This window comes from Centruroides vittatus, unplaced genomic scaffold, assembly GCF_030686945.1.
Source record: "Centruroides vittatus isolate TY-2023 unplaced genomic scaffold, ASM3068694v2 contig_120, whole genome shotgun sequence".
Lineage (NCBI taxonomy): Eukaryota > Metazoa > Arthropoda > Arachnida > Scorpiones > Buthidae > Centruroides > Centruroides vittatus.
Genome location: NW_027120768.1, coordinates 3379002 through 3396610, shown reverse-complemented (window position 1 = coordinate 3396610; position 17609 = coordinate 3379002). Strand labels below are relative to the sequence as shown.

The following is a 17609-nucleotide window of genomic DNA, read 5'->3' as shown; positions in this document are numbered from 1 at the left end:
TTTCAAGAACTCTCTTGAATCGATCGCGATTAAACCTCATTTCGGTCGAGAGAGATTGCACCAAGACATAGTCCCCGACCTTCTTCACAATCTAGATTGAAATGCTCGGTGCGAATGGGGTATAAGGCTCTAGTTTAGTAGTATTACAGAGTATAATACGTATATTTTAATATATTTTTTAAAAAAAACAAAACCACTGAGAAATGTTTTGTGTGTTTAACAAAATTCGGAAAACAGAAAATTTTAACAACGGGTTCGGCCGAACCTGTGCAAACCCACTGAATATCACCACTGTATGTGATGAATTATCATCCTCCATAGACAGGACAAATCCTTAAGAAAAATTGCAAAGGAATTAAAAATTGGTAATTCCACAGTATAGATATTGTTTCAAAAAATCAAAAACTGATAAAATTAATCCAGAAAAATCAACTAGAAGGCCCGCAACCATAACAAAGACTGATCACACCTTTGTGAAATAATTTTAAAAAATCGAGGAGCATCACTTGGTAAATTAGTAAACAAATGGATTAAAGTTACTGGAAAGGAAGTTACAAAAGAAACTTGTATCCATATGCATAAACTTGGCTACCACTTCTATCAGATATGAAAATATTATTTTTACTTAACAATTGTCACCTATCAATTGTAACAGGTGACATTGCTTAGACAAAGACAAAACCACTTTTCACAAAAACAAAAGAAACCAATTGAAGTGAACCAAAGAGCACCCAATGCTGGATACAACAACAGTGGAAACCGGTTGTTTTCAGTAATGAAGCAAAGTTTGAAGTCTGCATTGGAGGCAATAGAAAAAAAGTCATTAAAAAGCAAGAGGCATTCCATTATGATTGTCTACAGCACACTGTAAAATTCCCAGCAAAGCATTATGGTGTGAGAATATCATATGTCAGCCTAAGGTGTGGAATATTTGCATTTTATCAAGAGATCAGTAAATGCAGCAAAATATTAACAAATCCTTGAGGGAAACCTATTGCCATCATTAGAAAAATTACAATTTCACAGATAATTTATTTTCCAGCAAGATGGTGTAAGTTGCCATACTGCTAAACCAGCAAAGCTTGGCTGGCTCAACATAATATTAACATATTAAAATGACAACTGAGTAGTCCCAACCTTTCCCTATAGAAAATATGTGAGTAAAATTTAAAAAGCATTGAAAAAATGTCCTCAAGGAAGTGTGGATGGTTTAAAGCAAAAAAGTCAAGCAAATTTAGGATGAAATTACTCCAAATGGATGCCTGGCTCTTGTTGATATGATGAATGATTGTATAAACATTGTTATACAAGCCAAAGGTTAAATATTAACAAAGCATACCAAAGAAAAGCAGTTCTTTGAAAACAAATTCTATTGAAGAACTGCTTTTCTTTCATGGGATTTATTAACTGTTTCTAATTCTTTCAAAGAACTTGCCATCAATTTAACATAAGTATGTATAAGAGCAAATCATTTTCAAAAATAAAATTTAAAATAAATTTAAAATAAAAAATTTTGTTTTCAATTTCATGTTTTTTTTTTGTTTTAATACATGTAACATGTGTAACTATGTTTGTTAATTAAAACATCATTCTCTTAACTCATTTAACTCCTTTCTTAAAAAATATTATTTCAATTTGCTGGGTAACAGATAAATATTAAAAAATAGCAGTTTTAATAAATAAAACAAAAAATTGTGTATTATGTCTATTATTCATCTCTTATTTTGTTTCACAGATGTCCGCTGCACGGTTAGTAGTAACCAAGTTGACCATTGCCCAGTTGACAGTGTCCCCTAAAACTGTCACATACAACCTAAAAAGGCTAAAGATTCCCTAACCATTAAAAAGACAATTTAGTAGATAATGCAGGTTTTTATCAAAAATTTTATTGGCTGTATTAAATATCAGCATATAACTCTGATACTGACATAGATTAGATAGGATAATCTGACATAGTTTGACTTCTTAAATTATGTAAATAAGAAAAAACAAACTAAAACATCTCTAAATTATAAAACTATTAATTTATTCTGACAACATTTTTGAAGGCAATATCATTATCACCACACGTAAGATTCACAAATTAACTCCTTTAATAACAAAAAACCATAAAAAATAACTAATAATGATAATGATAATGACTAATAATTCATAATGATAACAGTAAATTAACGACTCCTTTAATGAAACAATCATCAACATAGATCAGTGTTTATGAAAAGTTTTTCATTTGTGTACTTCTTACATTTTCATAAGCATCAAATACCCTTTTATAAAAAAAAATCATTTGCAAATTATCCGAATTTAGAACTTATTACAAAGCGAGTAAGAGAATTCATACGAAATGAAATTTATTGGAATATATATACAGCAAACTCCCATATAAAATGCTCCCCTATAATGCAAATTTGTATAATGTGACGAGTATGCATACAAAATTCTACTTTTGTCATCCAGAGATATACGTTTTCTTCTTCAACATCTAGGCCTAGGTTTAAACTTGTGTAAAATCATCTAATAATGTATGTCTCTGTAATGCAATTTCCTATAATGCAGAACATATCCTCACGTCGTACAAGACTCTGCCATATATATAAAATAATCCATCACTATAGTAATTTTTCTTAATAAAAAGATTCTACGCATCAGCAGTATAAAGCCAAAAACTGCCAAGAATCCGGCAGAGACCGTTCTCGTATTGCTAAGGTTTCCCGGATTCGCCCAGCGGACTCCCAAAATTCAGCAAGAATTTAAAATAATCAAATTCCTAAACCCGGGCTCGTTCTTCCTGCGTTTATGCGACACAATGACCGACTCTCCGCAAAACCTCCAGGAGCCGCCACATACCACAAGTACCAAGGGGTCAGCTTACGCACCACACTTGCTCTACAGAACATGGGACAAAATCCAAATGTGTGTGAAAAATAGAGGAAAACGTGTAACAAATTTTGTGGCCATTTTGTATTATTGTACATGTAAATATCTTTCATTATATGATGACATCTAAACTCTTATTATAAATGTTATTATAAATGTTAAAAACAATAATCTTTAAAAAATTATAAATTTCTTAAAAATCCACTGAAGAGGCAAATAATTGTGAAATGCATTTGGATAATAAAGTAAGAAATATTTAGAATTTTCAAAAAAGTGTCCATCTCTGTTTTTAATTCGTTTCGAAATCGGATAAAAAAGAGTTGTTTTTAACTCGTTTATTTTTAAGAAATTTACAATTTTTTAAAGATTATTGTTTTTAACGATCAAAAACAAATTTATAAATAAAAATAAAGACTTCGGTACCAAAACTTCTCTCTGTGATTAATTAAACAATGAAAGATTATCGATAAAATAAGAATAATAATTATATCGTTTACCATTTTGATACTTTTTTTCTCTTTGGAGAATTTCTCGTTTTGTTAAATCACACAAAAGCGGATGTTGACAGTCCGGATAAAAATGGCTACCAGCTAATTTCCGGAAAATGTTCGAACAAATGTCCTGTTTTCCTTAAATTATCACGAGGAATATTAAAAATTTTCATAACATTAATAATAAGATTGTTATTACTGATATTAATATAATTTTAAAAAATTTCTATATTAAAAAAAAAAATTTGTTTTATATTGGCTGATGAATTCCATCTTTTCACCATCAGTGGCGTGTTATCCTATGGGAAAAAAGGGAAATTGTCTGGGGGTTTCCACCAACAGAGGTCACCGGGCACCAAACCAATGTTTCATAAGAAAATATTTTCACAAAATATTCTCCCAAAGAAAACTGTAAAGTCAAATTTTTTTTAAAAAACTTTTTCCGACGTGTGGGCACTAACAGGGTCTCTTTTAGCAAGTCCATTGTGGGTTCCGCCAGGCCCACAATGGGGCGGTCGGCTGTTGAAGGACGGGGCCCGACATATCCGGACTGATCACCACCTGAAAAATTTCGTGCGATCAAATTTGTCCGGATCGGGAAAACCCGGGTTCAAATCCTGACAGATTTGATTCCGGGTTGCCCAAAGCAGTAGGCTGCACCTTAACCGCTCGGCCATCCTGCCTTAAACAAATCTTGAGAGCCTTGCCTTACTACGCAATGTAGTAGGGCAAGGCTCTCTGTTCCATCTGTAAGTAGATAGCCCGATGTAGTAAGAATAGAATTGGTTTTAGAAAACCCTACGATTTTGTCACTCTTTAGAAATGAAAAAGACCCCATTGTGAGAAAATAGTGTCTCGGCCGATAAACCTGGAAAGGGTACAAATCTATAAAGCCTTCGAGTGAGGGACGGCAGTTAACTTCGACGAGATAGATTCTATTTCGTCAGGCTGGACAGCGCTATTTGTGCCAGCCTAATTGGATGCATCGTATCTGACGTGCGCAACTTTGCTCGTTCGAGCTGTAACTGTTCTATCATCAGTTAAACCTGCGGATATCAATAGCAAAGCAAGCGAAAACATCTGACTTGTGAGATGTAAAAAACTTGTGCCAAGTAGAAACTTAGACGACAATCAAAATTGTGATAAGTTTTTACTTGGCGCAATTTGTTTACATCTCAGATGTTTTCGTTTGGATTTATCTAGAGTACCTAGAAATTAGAGTAGCGACATACGAGTCATCGCCGCCATGTTCTGTCGACTGTCATTACGTGGTCTATGGGATTACATTAAGAAATGACGATGTTTTTTAGTTTAATAAAGCATTTTATTCGTAAAAATTCTTTATTAAACTAAAAAAAATCGTCATTTCTTAATGTAAACCCATAGACCACGTGATGACAGTCGACAGAACATGGCGGCGATGACTCGTATGTCCCTACTCTGATTTCTAGGTACTCTACATTTACTGATTTATACGAGTGACGTTTATCAATTTACTCGCATCCTTTTACTGCAACTAAACTTATAGGTACAATGTATTTCGATTGAATATTTATTGTATTAATTTAAATGTGTAAATTATTTCAAGGGATCGAAAGTGAAAAGTAATGGTATATTTATAAATAACAATTGCTCGTAACAAAGTTAACCTACAAACAATTAGCGTGTGTTTTCTTTTGTTGTAAGAATTACAGTATTGTTCCTGTATTTAATCGAACATGGCTCCCCGACGAAAAAATCAGAAGAATGCTAATCCCGAAAGCCAATTTCCTCGAACTTCGGCTTTTAAGCGGCCGTACGTCAGGACTTCGGATTACGGACGTATTCGTAGAAGGGGAGAGTCCGAGTCGAAAAGGTTTCATCGCAAACAGTTAAGAGATATCAAGAAACTGACAAACTTCCCAAAAAGGCCCGCCTCTTCATTTTTACTATACTTTCGCGATCACCAAGGCGCTTTGCGATCGGAAAAGAAATGGAAAATAACCGAAGTCGCCAAAACGTTGGGGAGAAAATGGAAAACTTTAGACCAAAATACAAAAAACGGTTACGTAAATAAGGCTAAAGAAGACTGCAATAGATATCGAAACGAGAAAAGTGCTCTTCATCCTTTGGTGTCCAGTCCTACGAAATTGCTGAAATACGAATCGAGGCCATATTTGCCGAAGAAAAATGTACCTTCTTTCATGTTCTTTTTAAAAAATACGTATTCTTACGAGAGAGAGAAAAATCCTGAACTGAAAGTTTGGCAATTAGCTAAGCAATTAGGAAGGAAATGGAATGGTATGAAGAGAGAAGAGAAAGAAACATACCTAGAGATGGCCGAAAGAGACAGAGAACGATACTACGAACAGAAGAAAGCATTGGCTCATCTACATCCAAAATCGGCCTCGTCCAGTCGTGAAATAAGCCATTTCCATCCATTTAAATTGTTGGTCAACGACAACGACGTTCAAAACGACCAGGCTAAATATAAAAATCCAAATGAAGTGTTTGAGTATCAATATCTGTTAACTCTGTTGTTTCTGAGAATCGTATTCGATCCCGAATACGATTAATTCATTCGGAACGCTACAATAATTGACAAAATTTTCAAATAAAGTTCTTTTCTAATTAAGGAAATTAAAGTAATTCTGGTTATTTTCTCTTCCCGCCGGCATTAAAAAGAACTTTTTCGTATCGGTCATGGGTTCGACCGGGCTTTCAATGGGGGCGACCGAGTAGCCAGAAACAGGACAGGCTGCCCCGAGACCAAAATAGGTGATAAGCCAAGGACTTGGCTTTTCACCTATTTTGAGTGTCGTTCCTCGTTTCTCGTCTGTGTCGTGGTGGGTCGTATCCTTTCGTAACGGTCGAAATTATAGACGTTTGTCCGTATAACCTTAACACATCGTTTTATAAAAATATTTTATATATTTAAATTTCATACAAATACAGATTCTATTGTTATTATATGTTTGCAGAGAGGTGAATCACGTGCTAGGAAACATGACATCATTGCCGTATCACGTAATGTCTCTAATATTTAGCGAAAAAAATACAAAGACATCCACGAAGAGAATAAGTTCTCGGGAAACGTTGCAGATGTCACCTGACTATATGACATGAAACGCGGTCACATAATACATTTTTAGATTGCCGAATTCGGCTGATTGTTTCACAGTATCAGTAGAATGTTCTCCGCATTTTCCTGTTCGAACGATCACAGTGGAGCAGTTGTTTGGATCACTCGCCTACTGATTAGTTAATATGAAATGACGTCATTAGCCGAATTCATCGTAGGCTTCCGCCATCCAACGTACTGTACTGTACAAAGATCAGCGAGCAACAAACGTCTAGACCCTGAGAGGTTCAATGACATTTAGCTTCTACATTCACTGTTTCATTTATTGAATTAAACAGTTGATTTATTTTAATTCTAAAATAGATAATTGACACTAAACGAAGTTTCCTCTGACTGAGTGTTCCTTGCGAATGTATGAATTCGCTGCATGGTTGAGAAACTGCGCTGAACAGATGCACTCGAGAACGAACATAGCCCGCCATAATGCGGGCGTGCAAGGCGTGCACCGCACGCGGGCGGCACGTCCAGGGGCGGCAAATTGGTATTGCTGGCAAGCTCAGCGTAGATAGTCGTAGTTAAACAGGGGCGGCATAATCGGTATTGCACACGGGCGCTCAAACAGCTAGCGGCGCTGCTTATGGTACCGTGAACATTAATGACATTAAATCATATAATTCTTTTAGTACATCATTGTTAGTCATTTAGTACGTCATTAATTATAATATGTTTTATGACTTGTCAATATAGTCTGGACATAAAGATAGATATTGCGATTCACTAGGTAATTTAGATAAATTAAAAAATTCTCCATAAAATTGACTTAATTTAAAGAATTAAAACGCGCTTCGGAAAATTGTTTCTCGCAATATTTGAAATTGTTAACGTGTAAAAGTGATAAAAATTCGAAAGATTTTATGTCTGAAAATCTGAAAAATACAATAGCAATCTTATCATTGTTTTTCACATGTATAGAAATTTGTAATAAAATAAATAATGCGGTTATAATAAAATATTAATTTTAAGTAACTCAAAGTACGTTAAAATACGAAAATAATCGCACAATACGTATTTATATTTTAGAAAAGAACAGGAAAATGGCACTTCCACAGCTTCCATGGACTACACGCCACTGGTAGAAACCTTGTTGTGATTGAGTGTTTTCTCATAAAGATCTTTCTGGTGCCATCGGATGCAGAAACAAGAAATTACATGGGAATAAGCCTCGTGAATACAGGCTTCGTGAACTCAGAACTCATTACGATAGGAATCGATCAGCACTTACGGGTGCTGGTCAGAAGACACCAGAAAAGATGCAATAGACCATTGATTGGCTTCGATCGGATGGTCCGAATGGACCATCTGACCCAAGCATACCTTTCACGTGTGAATTTTTAAGAAAATTCACACGTGAAAAGCACGTCTTCGGCAGATTGTCCTTGTGTCGTATTACCTTATCCCACGGTTCCAATCTTGCGCAACGCTGTTTTTACTTCTAGCCAAACGAAGCAGTTGCCTTGGTGGTATAAAATCAAGTATAAAAAATTCTACTAAGATTTGCTTCTACTTTTGTTTCCCCCCTTTTAGGCGGTCGTTTATTTGACCAGGAGAAGCCTGACCAGAGGAACCTATTGCGGGGGGCGCTCTAGTATCCAGTCGACACGTCATAACTGCCTCACACTGCGTGATGGACAGTAGAGGAAATGTGTAGGTATGGAATTTTTCTTGTACTTCTTTTATTACTTTGCAAATAACCTATTTCGCATACGCAGAATGAATCCGTCCGTCTGACCGTTCGGTTGGGCGAGCACAAGTTGAACGACGACTCAGACGGAGCCAACCCGATCGACTTTCGAGTACGAGATATCAGGAGTCACTCCCGATTTTGTTCGAAGAACGTTCAAGAACGACATCGCCATTTTGATTCTAGAAGGGACGGTCCGATTCGGCGAATTCATTAGACCCATTTGTCTTCCCTACGATCAGCTGAGGAACGAAGATCCTACGGGAAGGAACGCCTTCGTGGCAGGATGGGGAACTACAGCTTTCGGTCAGTGCCATTTCACCCTTTTCTCATGTATTTAATCCGTACGTTTTTTCTTAATTTTGGCGTTTTATGGACGGCAACTTCAATCCCGAATTGACGGAGATCCGGATTCCAATTTGGACTAACAACGAGTGTCTCCAGGTGTTTCAACGAGAGGTGCCCATCACCGCAGAGTACATCTGCGCGGGTGTTCGCGATGGCAGCAAGGATTCTTGTCAGGTGAGAGGAATTCGAACGTTTTCATTCTCGCGGATGGTCGCATGCTAAGTTCTAGCTTATTGCCCTGGAGAATCCGAGTTCGAATCCCTTCCATAATTTATCGTGGATGGTAAACAGTGGCGAGTCGTCTTCTGTTCGACTGCTCATTTCGGAACAAGACGCATAACATAAGCCTAATGGCCGGCATTAGGGCCGGTGCACATTAGAACCAAAATGGTGAAAATTGTCGTTGACGTTGATTGTCATCGTAATCTTGCCGAATTAGCCAATCAAACAATCGAGTCATTCGCAGAATATTTTCCAAAAACTAAAATACGATAATGTTTTTGTTTTTCTGTAGGGAGATTCGGGAGGACCTTTGATGCTTCCGGCCGAGAGATCGACTACGGATTTTTCACGATATTATATAATCGGGGTGGTGTCGTTTGGCAAGAGATGCGCCACTCCCGGTTATCCGGGAGTACACACACACGAGTCACCGAATACCTGGACTGGATCGCAGACAACTTGGTTTAGAACACTGCCTTCTCTGTTATTTATTTTTTCCTCGTATCGTTTTATTTAAAAAATAAAATTGACTATTCCACGCGACGGTTTCATCTTCCAGTTCTCATTCTTTCAGGTTCTACCAAATTACTCTCAAAATTATTTGGGATACGCAGGAGTGTTTCATGTGTAACAGATAATAAATGTTTCTATTATGAAGTAAACAAGTTATTCTCATCAGTCGAATTAGAAGTAGCCACTGCCACGTCGTCGTCTTTTTTAACACTTTCGGCCTTGTCGGCACTGACATTGCCTTTTGATAGCAAGCCCATTATGGGTTAGGCCAAGCCCAAATGGGACTGTTGAGTTGTAAAGGTGAAGCCCGACTTACCCGGATGGAGCACATCTGTGATTTGAAAATTTCCTAGGGTTTTTCGACTCGTCAACATGTCTCTGGCAGGTGTTGACAACCGGCAGTCCTTGGACACGTGTTTAATAATTATTTCGATTTAATCCTATCATTGCTGACCCCCTTATTTAACGTTGATTCCGAAGTAAAATTCGCAGTGTACCTGATATATTTTAGCGGCAGCAATCATTTTAGAAGATGAGTGACGTATGTGTCTAATTTTGTATCAGCAGTCGTGTCGACACTTTCTACTCCTACTTCAACAATTTAAAATTAAGTTTAAATTATACAGTGTCTTAACGGGGAGAAACAATCTGATTTTCTTGGCAATAATATCCAAATGTAACAGTACGCAGGGAGGAGCTGCACCACCTTCTGAGAGGTTCCACGCGGTTAAAGCAATATGGCGTCTTCGAAGAGAACAGCGAGTATATTTCAAAAGAAACATGAATTAATTCAAACAATTAATTATCAAGGAATCAGAGATAAAATGTAGTTTTATTATGTATAAAATTATAAAATCAGAATTCTGTTTGTTACCAAATTAAAATGATGTCTTTTATCTCGAAGACAAATGGAAGTCGTCACACTTCAGCGAGAGCGAAGCGACACAAATCGCTTGTCTCTATTTCCGCTCGCTGGCTTGTGCTCTTGTAGCATACGCTCAATATTTTCTCATAGATTTTCTGTATAAAAGGCGAGCAAATGAAATGCTTCGTTACAAAAATCTGTCGAACAGATAAATGGCATAGTTTGTTTGGTTGGCTTCGAAGGGATGTGGCAATGCGACACGCGGGCGATCTGCTAAAGGGGTGCACCTATTCAGGTGTTACACATGTGCAAAAAAGACGGAAAACTCCACATGACCAGCTCGTGGTTCAGGCGCGAATCCGCAACCAACAGCATTCAGAGGTTTGATGATAAAACGAAAATAGGATTCTCACGAACGAGTTTAAAATAAATAAAGGGGCAACGTATTCGTTATACAAATACTTGTTGTTTTGTACTGTTTAAAAATCCAGCAACAAGTTGAGTGACTTTCCCGGTGACATTTAAAACTGCGTGTAGTGCCATCTATTATAATATTTTATTAAAAAATTTTATGTTATTAATTATTATTATAAAATAACAAAATGCTTTATTTTGAGGTTAGGGACGAGTTTTATATATATATAAAATGTAACTGTTAATAACAAGTAAAACCGTCATTAAGTTCGACCCTACTCGATATAAGACACACGACCTCCTGTATCTCTTCACCTTCTTGACCTTTAACCATAAAAATTTAATATCATCGATGTCCATAATACGAAAACCTCTTTGCAAAATTTGAGAAAATTTCGACAAAAGGCACGGGAGTTATTAAGCTTCAAAGTGGGTGAACAAAATCGTGTTCCCCACTCACTAACATCTATACATACAGAAATCCCCCTTTCTTTTTTTTTTGTTTTTTGTTTTTTTTTTTCTTTTGCATTTCTTGAAGTTTGAAGGTCCTGGAGTTCAACGAATGTCGGTAAAAATCTAATGGATAACGACGACTATATTTCTAGTAGAAGCCATAAATAACACAAAAATAGTCAGCCTGGTAGTTAAGGAGGTTAAGACGTCATCCTTCCGGTCTGCGGAATCGGAAATCGAACCTACATGGTTGAAAATCTCTAGGAAATTTTAGGGGATATATCGGCCCCTGTCGCTCACCCCATTGTGGGCTTGGCCAAAACTATAATGGGCTTGATAAATAGGCCCTCAATTCCGGAAAGTTTTAAAAAAGGGGTAAATAATGAGTTTTTGAAGAAACATTTCATTTTAAATTCTATAACTTTATTTCTGTTGTTAGATATAATCTATGTTTTTGAAACATCTATGATATAAAGTCTCGTATATGCAGGATAACAATCATCTGACCTTCATAGAAGCACCTACCAGTGGTCGTGGGTTTGCGCCTGGACAAATGTAATTTACTGGGTTTTCTTCACGTCAGTAACACCTAAATAGGGGCCAAGTTTCCCATAGAAAGTACTTCCGACAAGCACGCCCTTGGCTCTTCATGTTTCTAACATCTAAACAGGATCCAATTTTCCATGGGAAGTCCTCCCGGGAGGCACCCCCCTCTTGGCCCGTATATTGCGTTGCCTTATTCTATCAATTTATCCTCTGAAGTCTTTCGTTCGATGCACTTTGAGTATCTTCACGAATGGAAGTGTCTCAAAGACGAAGTGGGTCCGTCGATCCTCCTCCATGATACTTTACACCAGGGAAAGATCGTTAAGTACAGAAAGTTCGCTCCTCGTTGTATTTTTGACACTTTCGTGTGTCTAATTAGTAATGAATAATTTTATTAGTAAGGGAGCGCCGAGCTTCTCTCAACCTCCGTCTCACAAATTCCTAAGATTTTTCGACTCGTTAGGATTCGACGCCAGATCCCCTAAGCAGTAAGCTGCAACCTTAAACACTTGACCAGAAATTCGTATTAGTAAGAGCTGCTAGATCGGCCTCTTGTATTTAATTCAGCATTTTTAAATTAATTACAGTAATTATAACGGTTAATCACTGTTTCTGTTAAAGATAAATGAATTACTATTTTATTTAACAGATTTTTTTCTAATTACTTTTTCACAATGGTCAATAAATAGCACTTATATATACGTTCTATAATAATATAATTCGAGATCTTATGGTAAAGATGTCTATAGTGGTTAAAATATTTGCAATTGGTTCTTGATTTAATAAGACACGCAATAACTATTTACAAAATGCTGGGAATTTGGCCAGGCGGAAAGATAGTTTACCGCTCTGAGTATCAGGATTCAACTCCCATAAAAACTCTCAACACTCATTTTAGAAACGTTATCCATAAACTAAGGCACAAATTAATAATGAAAAATCATAATTTTCTGAATTATACGATTCGTTACATCGCTGTAAACAGGATAATTGAAAACATTGCTAACGTTTCGCAATCTTTCAACGGAATAAGAAAATATTTCATAGTTTTCACGTAACGTTCTAAATTTTTCTTAAAATCAACCCGACTACTCTTAACCATTAGATAATGGCTCTGAAAAGAGCCTTTTGGTTGCTAGATCATAAAACTCTAGCAGCTCAATTGTCTCGGAGGGAATCGCCACGAAATTATTCGATTTTATGGACTTCCGAATCTCCTGCGAAATCTTCTTCGCCTTGTGCTTCTCTGCCTTGATCTTCCTCTCCGTTTATTTCTTCTCTTGCTTCTGCTTCTTTCCAGCATGGAACTCTCTATTACTAAAACAGCTTCGTTTTACTTGAGGATTCCCGTCGATTGCATGAGGACTGCGTTTTCTACATTCATTGCTGGAAGATTTGCTCTTATGATCTTACGAATTCTAGAAGCGGAATAACGGAATTCGAATATATGGAACGATGTTTGAAAACGATATCGTTGTGTGACGTTCGGAATTTGAAAATCGAATTTAAAAACTTTCGATAACTTCTATAATTTGAAAATTTAAAATCATGGATTTACAGATTAAAACAATTCATATATTTGGCACTACAAATATCGATAAATAAACTATTTTAATGGAATTAAAATGCATTTTATGTACCATTGGTTTGGTTTATTCGTTTACGGCAACGCCACACGTGGACGATCTCTGAGGGTGGCTGGCTCCCGGGAGGACTTTCTATGGGAAACTAGCCCCTATTTAGGTGCTAGGAGGTGCTAGCAAACGTGAAGAAAACCCGGAAAACTCCAAGCCGGTCCACTGGTCAGGAGCAAAGCCACAGCCACTACTAGTGTTCGGGGGGTTTCATCCACTCGGACACTGGTGGTACCCGTTTGTGGCATAAATATAGTTTTAAAAATCTTAAAATATTTCATTAAAATCTGATAAATAAAAGGGAAATTTTGTTTTATTTGTTTGTTTGTGACAGCGTTGTGCTGTGTTTAAGGATTTTGTCTTCTTTTTTCTCAATTTTTTCCGGGAACTTATCTTTCTTTTTATATTTATAAACGGTACTTTTGTACGAACTCGTTTCATCATATTTTATAGAAAAATTTGCAAAAACGCATAAATTCAGGTAAAAGTTCGATCTGCAACGTCATTTGAGGACAAGCTCTAAATCAACACTACTCAAATCATCTTCCTCGGACCGCAACGAGGTTTTCCTAAAAATCTCAATTTCGGAAATTATACAGTATTGAGTTAATAAAACATTATATTACTGAAGCTACTTCGTATTTTAACTTTTTTGAATTGCCATAAGATTGACTTATAACTTTTACACCTTATAAACACGTTTTTATGGCGTTACATAAAGCAAGGACAAACTTCCGTTTCCCTTCCTGTAGTGCTGTGACCAGTGGTGATATTCGAAATAGTTAACAAAGGGTTCGCTAGCAGAAAATTTTTCCCTGACAATCACCGACAAACAAAATGGAAGTTTTGGCTAGAAATAAATACAATACCTTTTCTTGCGACATATCTAATAATCAGTGGCGTATTTGGAACGTAAGGGGCCCTGGGCAAAGACCAGGTAACAATAATATATTAGTGCTGTCGATTTTTTCCTTTTTTTTTTTAGGCAGAGAAATTTTTCACCCCGAATGGCACTGCTGATAATAGACAGATGTCATCGTCTCTCGAAATACAATATCCTTTTCAGGGCCGGATTTACCAATCCAGGGGCCTTGGGCACAAATTCGGTGGGGGACCCCCTTTAAGAGTAGGCAAATTTGATGATTTAGAAAATTTACACAAAATACTGTACTTTCAACTAGATTTTAACTAGGAAGTTGTAAATTTCATTTAAAAATAAGGTTATTGTAAACATACATATATTTTATTGTGTAAAATTAATTATTTCAATTTAATTGAAAAATACCTTTGTAAAATTTTTTCCTGAAATTTTCCGATGTTTCATAGGTTTTTCCCGGGTTTGGTTTTCTCTGCCTGTGGCCCTCATGATTAGGCCACACTAGGCTGTCGCAGTAATAGAAAAAAAAAATTATGTTTAAACATAGTTTTGTGGGGGCCCCTATTTTGTGGGGGCCCTGGGCACAGGCCCAAATGTCCTTATGTAAATCCGGCCCTGATCCTTTTTATTTCACTATCCATAGCCCGACACGTGTTCCACAGCCATCTTGTATTATCTCGCGCAAGTGAGATTGTGGGATCTTTCTTATGACTGGATCTAGTTTCAAGAACTCTCTTGAATCGATCGCGATTAAACCTCGTTTCGGTCGAGATTGAAACGGTCGAGAGAGATCTCACCAAGACATAGTCCCCGACCTTGCTCACAATCTAGATTGAAATGCTCGGTGCGAACGGAGTATAAGGCTCTAGTTTAGTAGTATTACAGAGTATAATAAGTATATTTTATTATAATAATAAAAAAAAACCACTGAGAAATGTTCCGTGTGTTTAACAAGGTTCGGAAAACTGAAAATTTTAACAACGGGTTCGACCGAACCTGTGCGAACCCGCTGAATATCACCACTGGCTGTGACCAATTTCCTCATTCTTCTATTCAGCATTACATAATACTTGAACATTTACAAACTTGATAATTTTCAAGAAAAACAATAAATTTTTGATATAAAATGAAAAATTATACATAAATGCACACCGAACCAAAGATGGCGGCCATTGCGGACTTTTCGTAATATCTAATTTTCGGTAGGTCGCACGGCGTTACGAAATTATAATTTCTATGGAAATTACATCCAAGTTTACGTAGAATCGTTCGATGAGAGTCTTTTCGCCGTTGCTTCTTTTTAAAAATAAAAATCGTTAGCGTGAGCAAGGTTACGTATGTACAGTACATTTATGCAGTTGAGAGGCATCTGTTTAAAAGTTTATACGCTCGTAATTTTTTTATTATTATTATTTTTAAAGGCATCGTTCACTTACAACCAGTGGTGATATTCGAAATATTTAACAATAGGTTCGCTAGCAGAAAATTTTTCCCTGACAATCACAGACAAACAAAATGGAAGTTTTGGCTAGAAATAAATACAATACCTTTTCTTGCGATATATCTAATAATCAGTGGCGTATTTGGAACGTAAGGGGCCCTGAGTGAAGACCAGGTAACAGTAGTATATTAGTGCTGTCGACCTTATTTTTTTTCTAGGCAGAGAGATTTTTCACCTCGAATGGCACTGCTGACAATAGACAGATGTCATCATCTCTCGAAATACAATATCCTTTTTATTTCGCTGTCCATAGCCCGACACGTGTTCCACAGCCATCTTGTATTATTTCGCGCGCGTGGCATTCTGGAATCTCTCTTATGACTGGATCAAGAACTCCCTTGAATCGATCGCGATTAAACCTCGATTGAAACGGTCGAGAGAGATCGCACCAAGACATACTCCCTCACCTTGCTCACAATCTAGATTGAAATGCTCGGTACGAACGGGGTATAAGGCTCTAGTTTAGTAGTATTACAGAGTATAATACGCATATTTTAATATATTTAAAAAAACAAACCCACTGAGAAATGTTCCGTGTGTTTAACAAGGTTCGGGAAACTGAAAATTTTAACAACGGGTTCGGGCGAACCCGTTCGGAAAACTGAAAATTTTAACAATGGGTTCGGCCGAACCTGTGCGAACCCGCCGAATATCACCACTGCTTATAACTAACCGGAAACACGAAAGAAAATTCAAGCCTTTCAGAGCATACGCATGTTTTTGTTTATCCAAGAATACATTGCGTTCATGGCCTAGCGGTCAAGGTGCAGCCTAGCGCTTTGGAGGACACGGGTTCGATTTTGGACGGGTCGATAAATTTCCATGAATTTTTCGGGGTGGTTGTCCGTCTGGATATGTCGGCCCCTGTCCCTCCCCATCACGAGTTCAGACAGCCCATTTTGGGCCTGTGTGAACTCGTAATGGGCTTGCGAAAAGAGACCTCTGAACGCCCACAGAGCGGAAAGAGTAAAAAAACACTTGTCTTTTTTTCATTCCAATACCTCGCGAACCAATACTTTTGTGAAATTAAATAAAAATGATTATAAAATGGAGTTTAAATGCATTTTTTTTTTGTTTTTAAAGTTTAGACGAAAGCGATCGCAAAATTACAACAAAATATAGTCCTAATCATTTTAAAAAAATTCGTCTGTGGGCCGATTTCGATCGCCGGTACACTCAACACTAAGAGTTAATGCCGGTCGGTATAAAGTAGCAAAAAACACCATCCGTTAGATTCCTCAAAAACTGTTTTCTTTACAGCTGATGTACCGCATTTAGTTAAACATGAAAATAAATTTTTACTTCATATTTGATTTATGGTTATTTTTAATACCTAAACAACAACATATTTAAAGGAGATGGACTAATTTTAATGGGAAGTTCGAACATCAAACTTTTTCCAGGATTATGTTATATATGTCGAGATAAGGTGGCGGCCTTTAGCTCACGACCATTAATATGCCAAAAAATATTAATAAAATTATTTTAAAAATATTTAATAATTTTCATGCTAGAGGTCGTTATTAATAAACGTCATCGTTCGCCATTTTGATTTCGCACTTCGTTAGAGACGTGCGATTACTTGTTTGCCTTGTCGAAATGCCTTATGTAAACGAACGTGAGTTTGTTTTCTTTTTTCTAAGCTAATACATTTATTGTTTAGTAACTTTTTAGTTCACAGTTGTACGTATACTTATTAAAGAAATAATTTACGTATTATTTAAAATCCATTTAGTTTTCTTTTACATGAGATGTAAATAACCAAAGTTAAATGTAAAAATGTGACATTTTCGTAAAGGACGGCAAGTATCGAGAATAGTAAAGCTTTTCTTGTTTAAATAACGGCAAATATTTACCTCCTCCTTCACCAGAACACATTAAAACAATCCTTCAAAACCGACTTTCCTCGTCTACCTTGTCGACTGGATAAAATCGCCCAACTCTGATGATTGATCGTGGGGGCCCTTTGGTGTCCTAGCGGTTTCATTCCCCGAATGCTTGGTTGTCGCGGGTTTGCAGCTCGCTGGGACGTGCCGGCCGCGTGGAGTTTTCCGGGTTTTCTCCGC

At 36.8% G+C, this 17609-nt stretch overlaps 3 protein-coding genes and 1 pseudogene across 3 annotated transcripts in view; 3 read left to right on the top strand and 1 right to left on the bottom strand.

Moving 5' to 3' along the window:
- The window catches only part of Ufd1 (ubiquitin fusion-degradation 1-like), a 35745-nt gene extending 32272 nt beyond the window's left edge, over positions 1–3473 (bottom strand). The window contains exon 1 of the mRNA XM_067282139.1: positions 3375–3473. Within this exon, the coding sequence (XP_067138240.1) occupies positions 3375–3377 (3 nt within the window). The 5' untranslated portion in view covers positions 3378–3473. The remainder of the gene's footprint in view (positions 1–3374) is intronic.
- A 1613-nt stretch (positions 3474–5086) lies between these two features.
- On the top strand, positions 5087–5923 carry LOC136984300 (high mobility group protein B4-like). Its single transcript, XM_067281236.1, has one exon. The coding sequence runs from the start codon at positions 5087–5089 to the stop codon at positions 5921–5923; it is 837 nt and encodes a 278-aa protein (XP_067137337.1).
- A 430-nt stretch (positions 5924–6353) lies between these two features.
- On the top strand, positions 6354–9315 carry LOC136984292 (proclotting enzyme-like; annotated as a pseudogene).
- A 7749-nt stretch (positions 9316–17064) lies between these two features.
- Positions 17065–17609, top strand: part of LOC136985038 (selenoprotein K-like) — a 31453-nt gene continuing 30908 nt past the window's right edge. Inside the window, exon 1 of the mRNA XM_067282234.1 lies at positions 17065–17161. Within this exon, the coding sequence (XP_067138335.1) occupies positions 17143–17161 (19 nt within the window). The 5' untranslated portion in view covers positions 17065–17142. The remainder of the gene's footprint in view (positions 17162–17609) is intronic.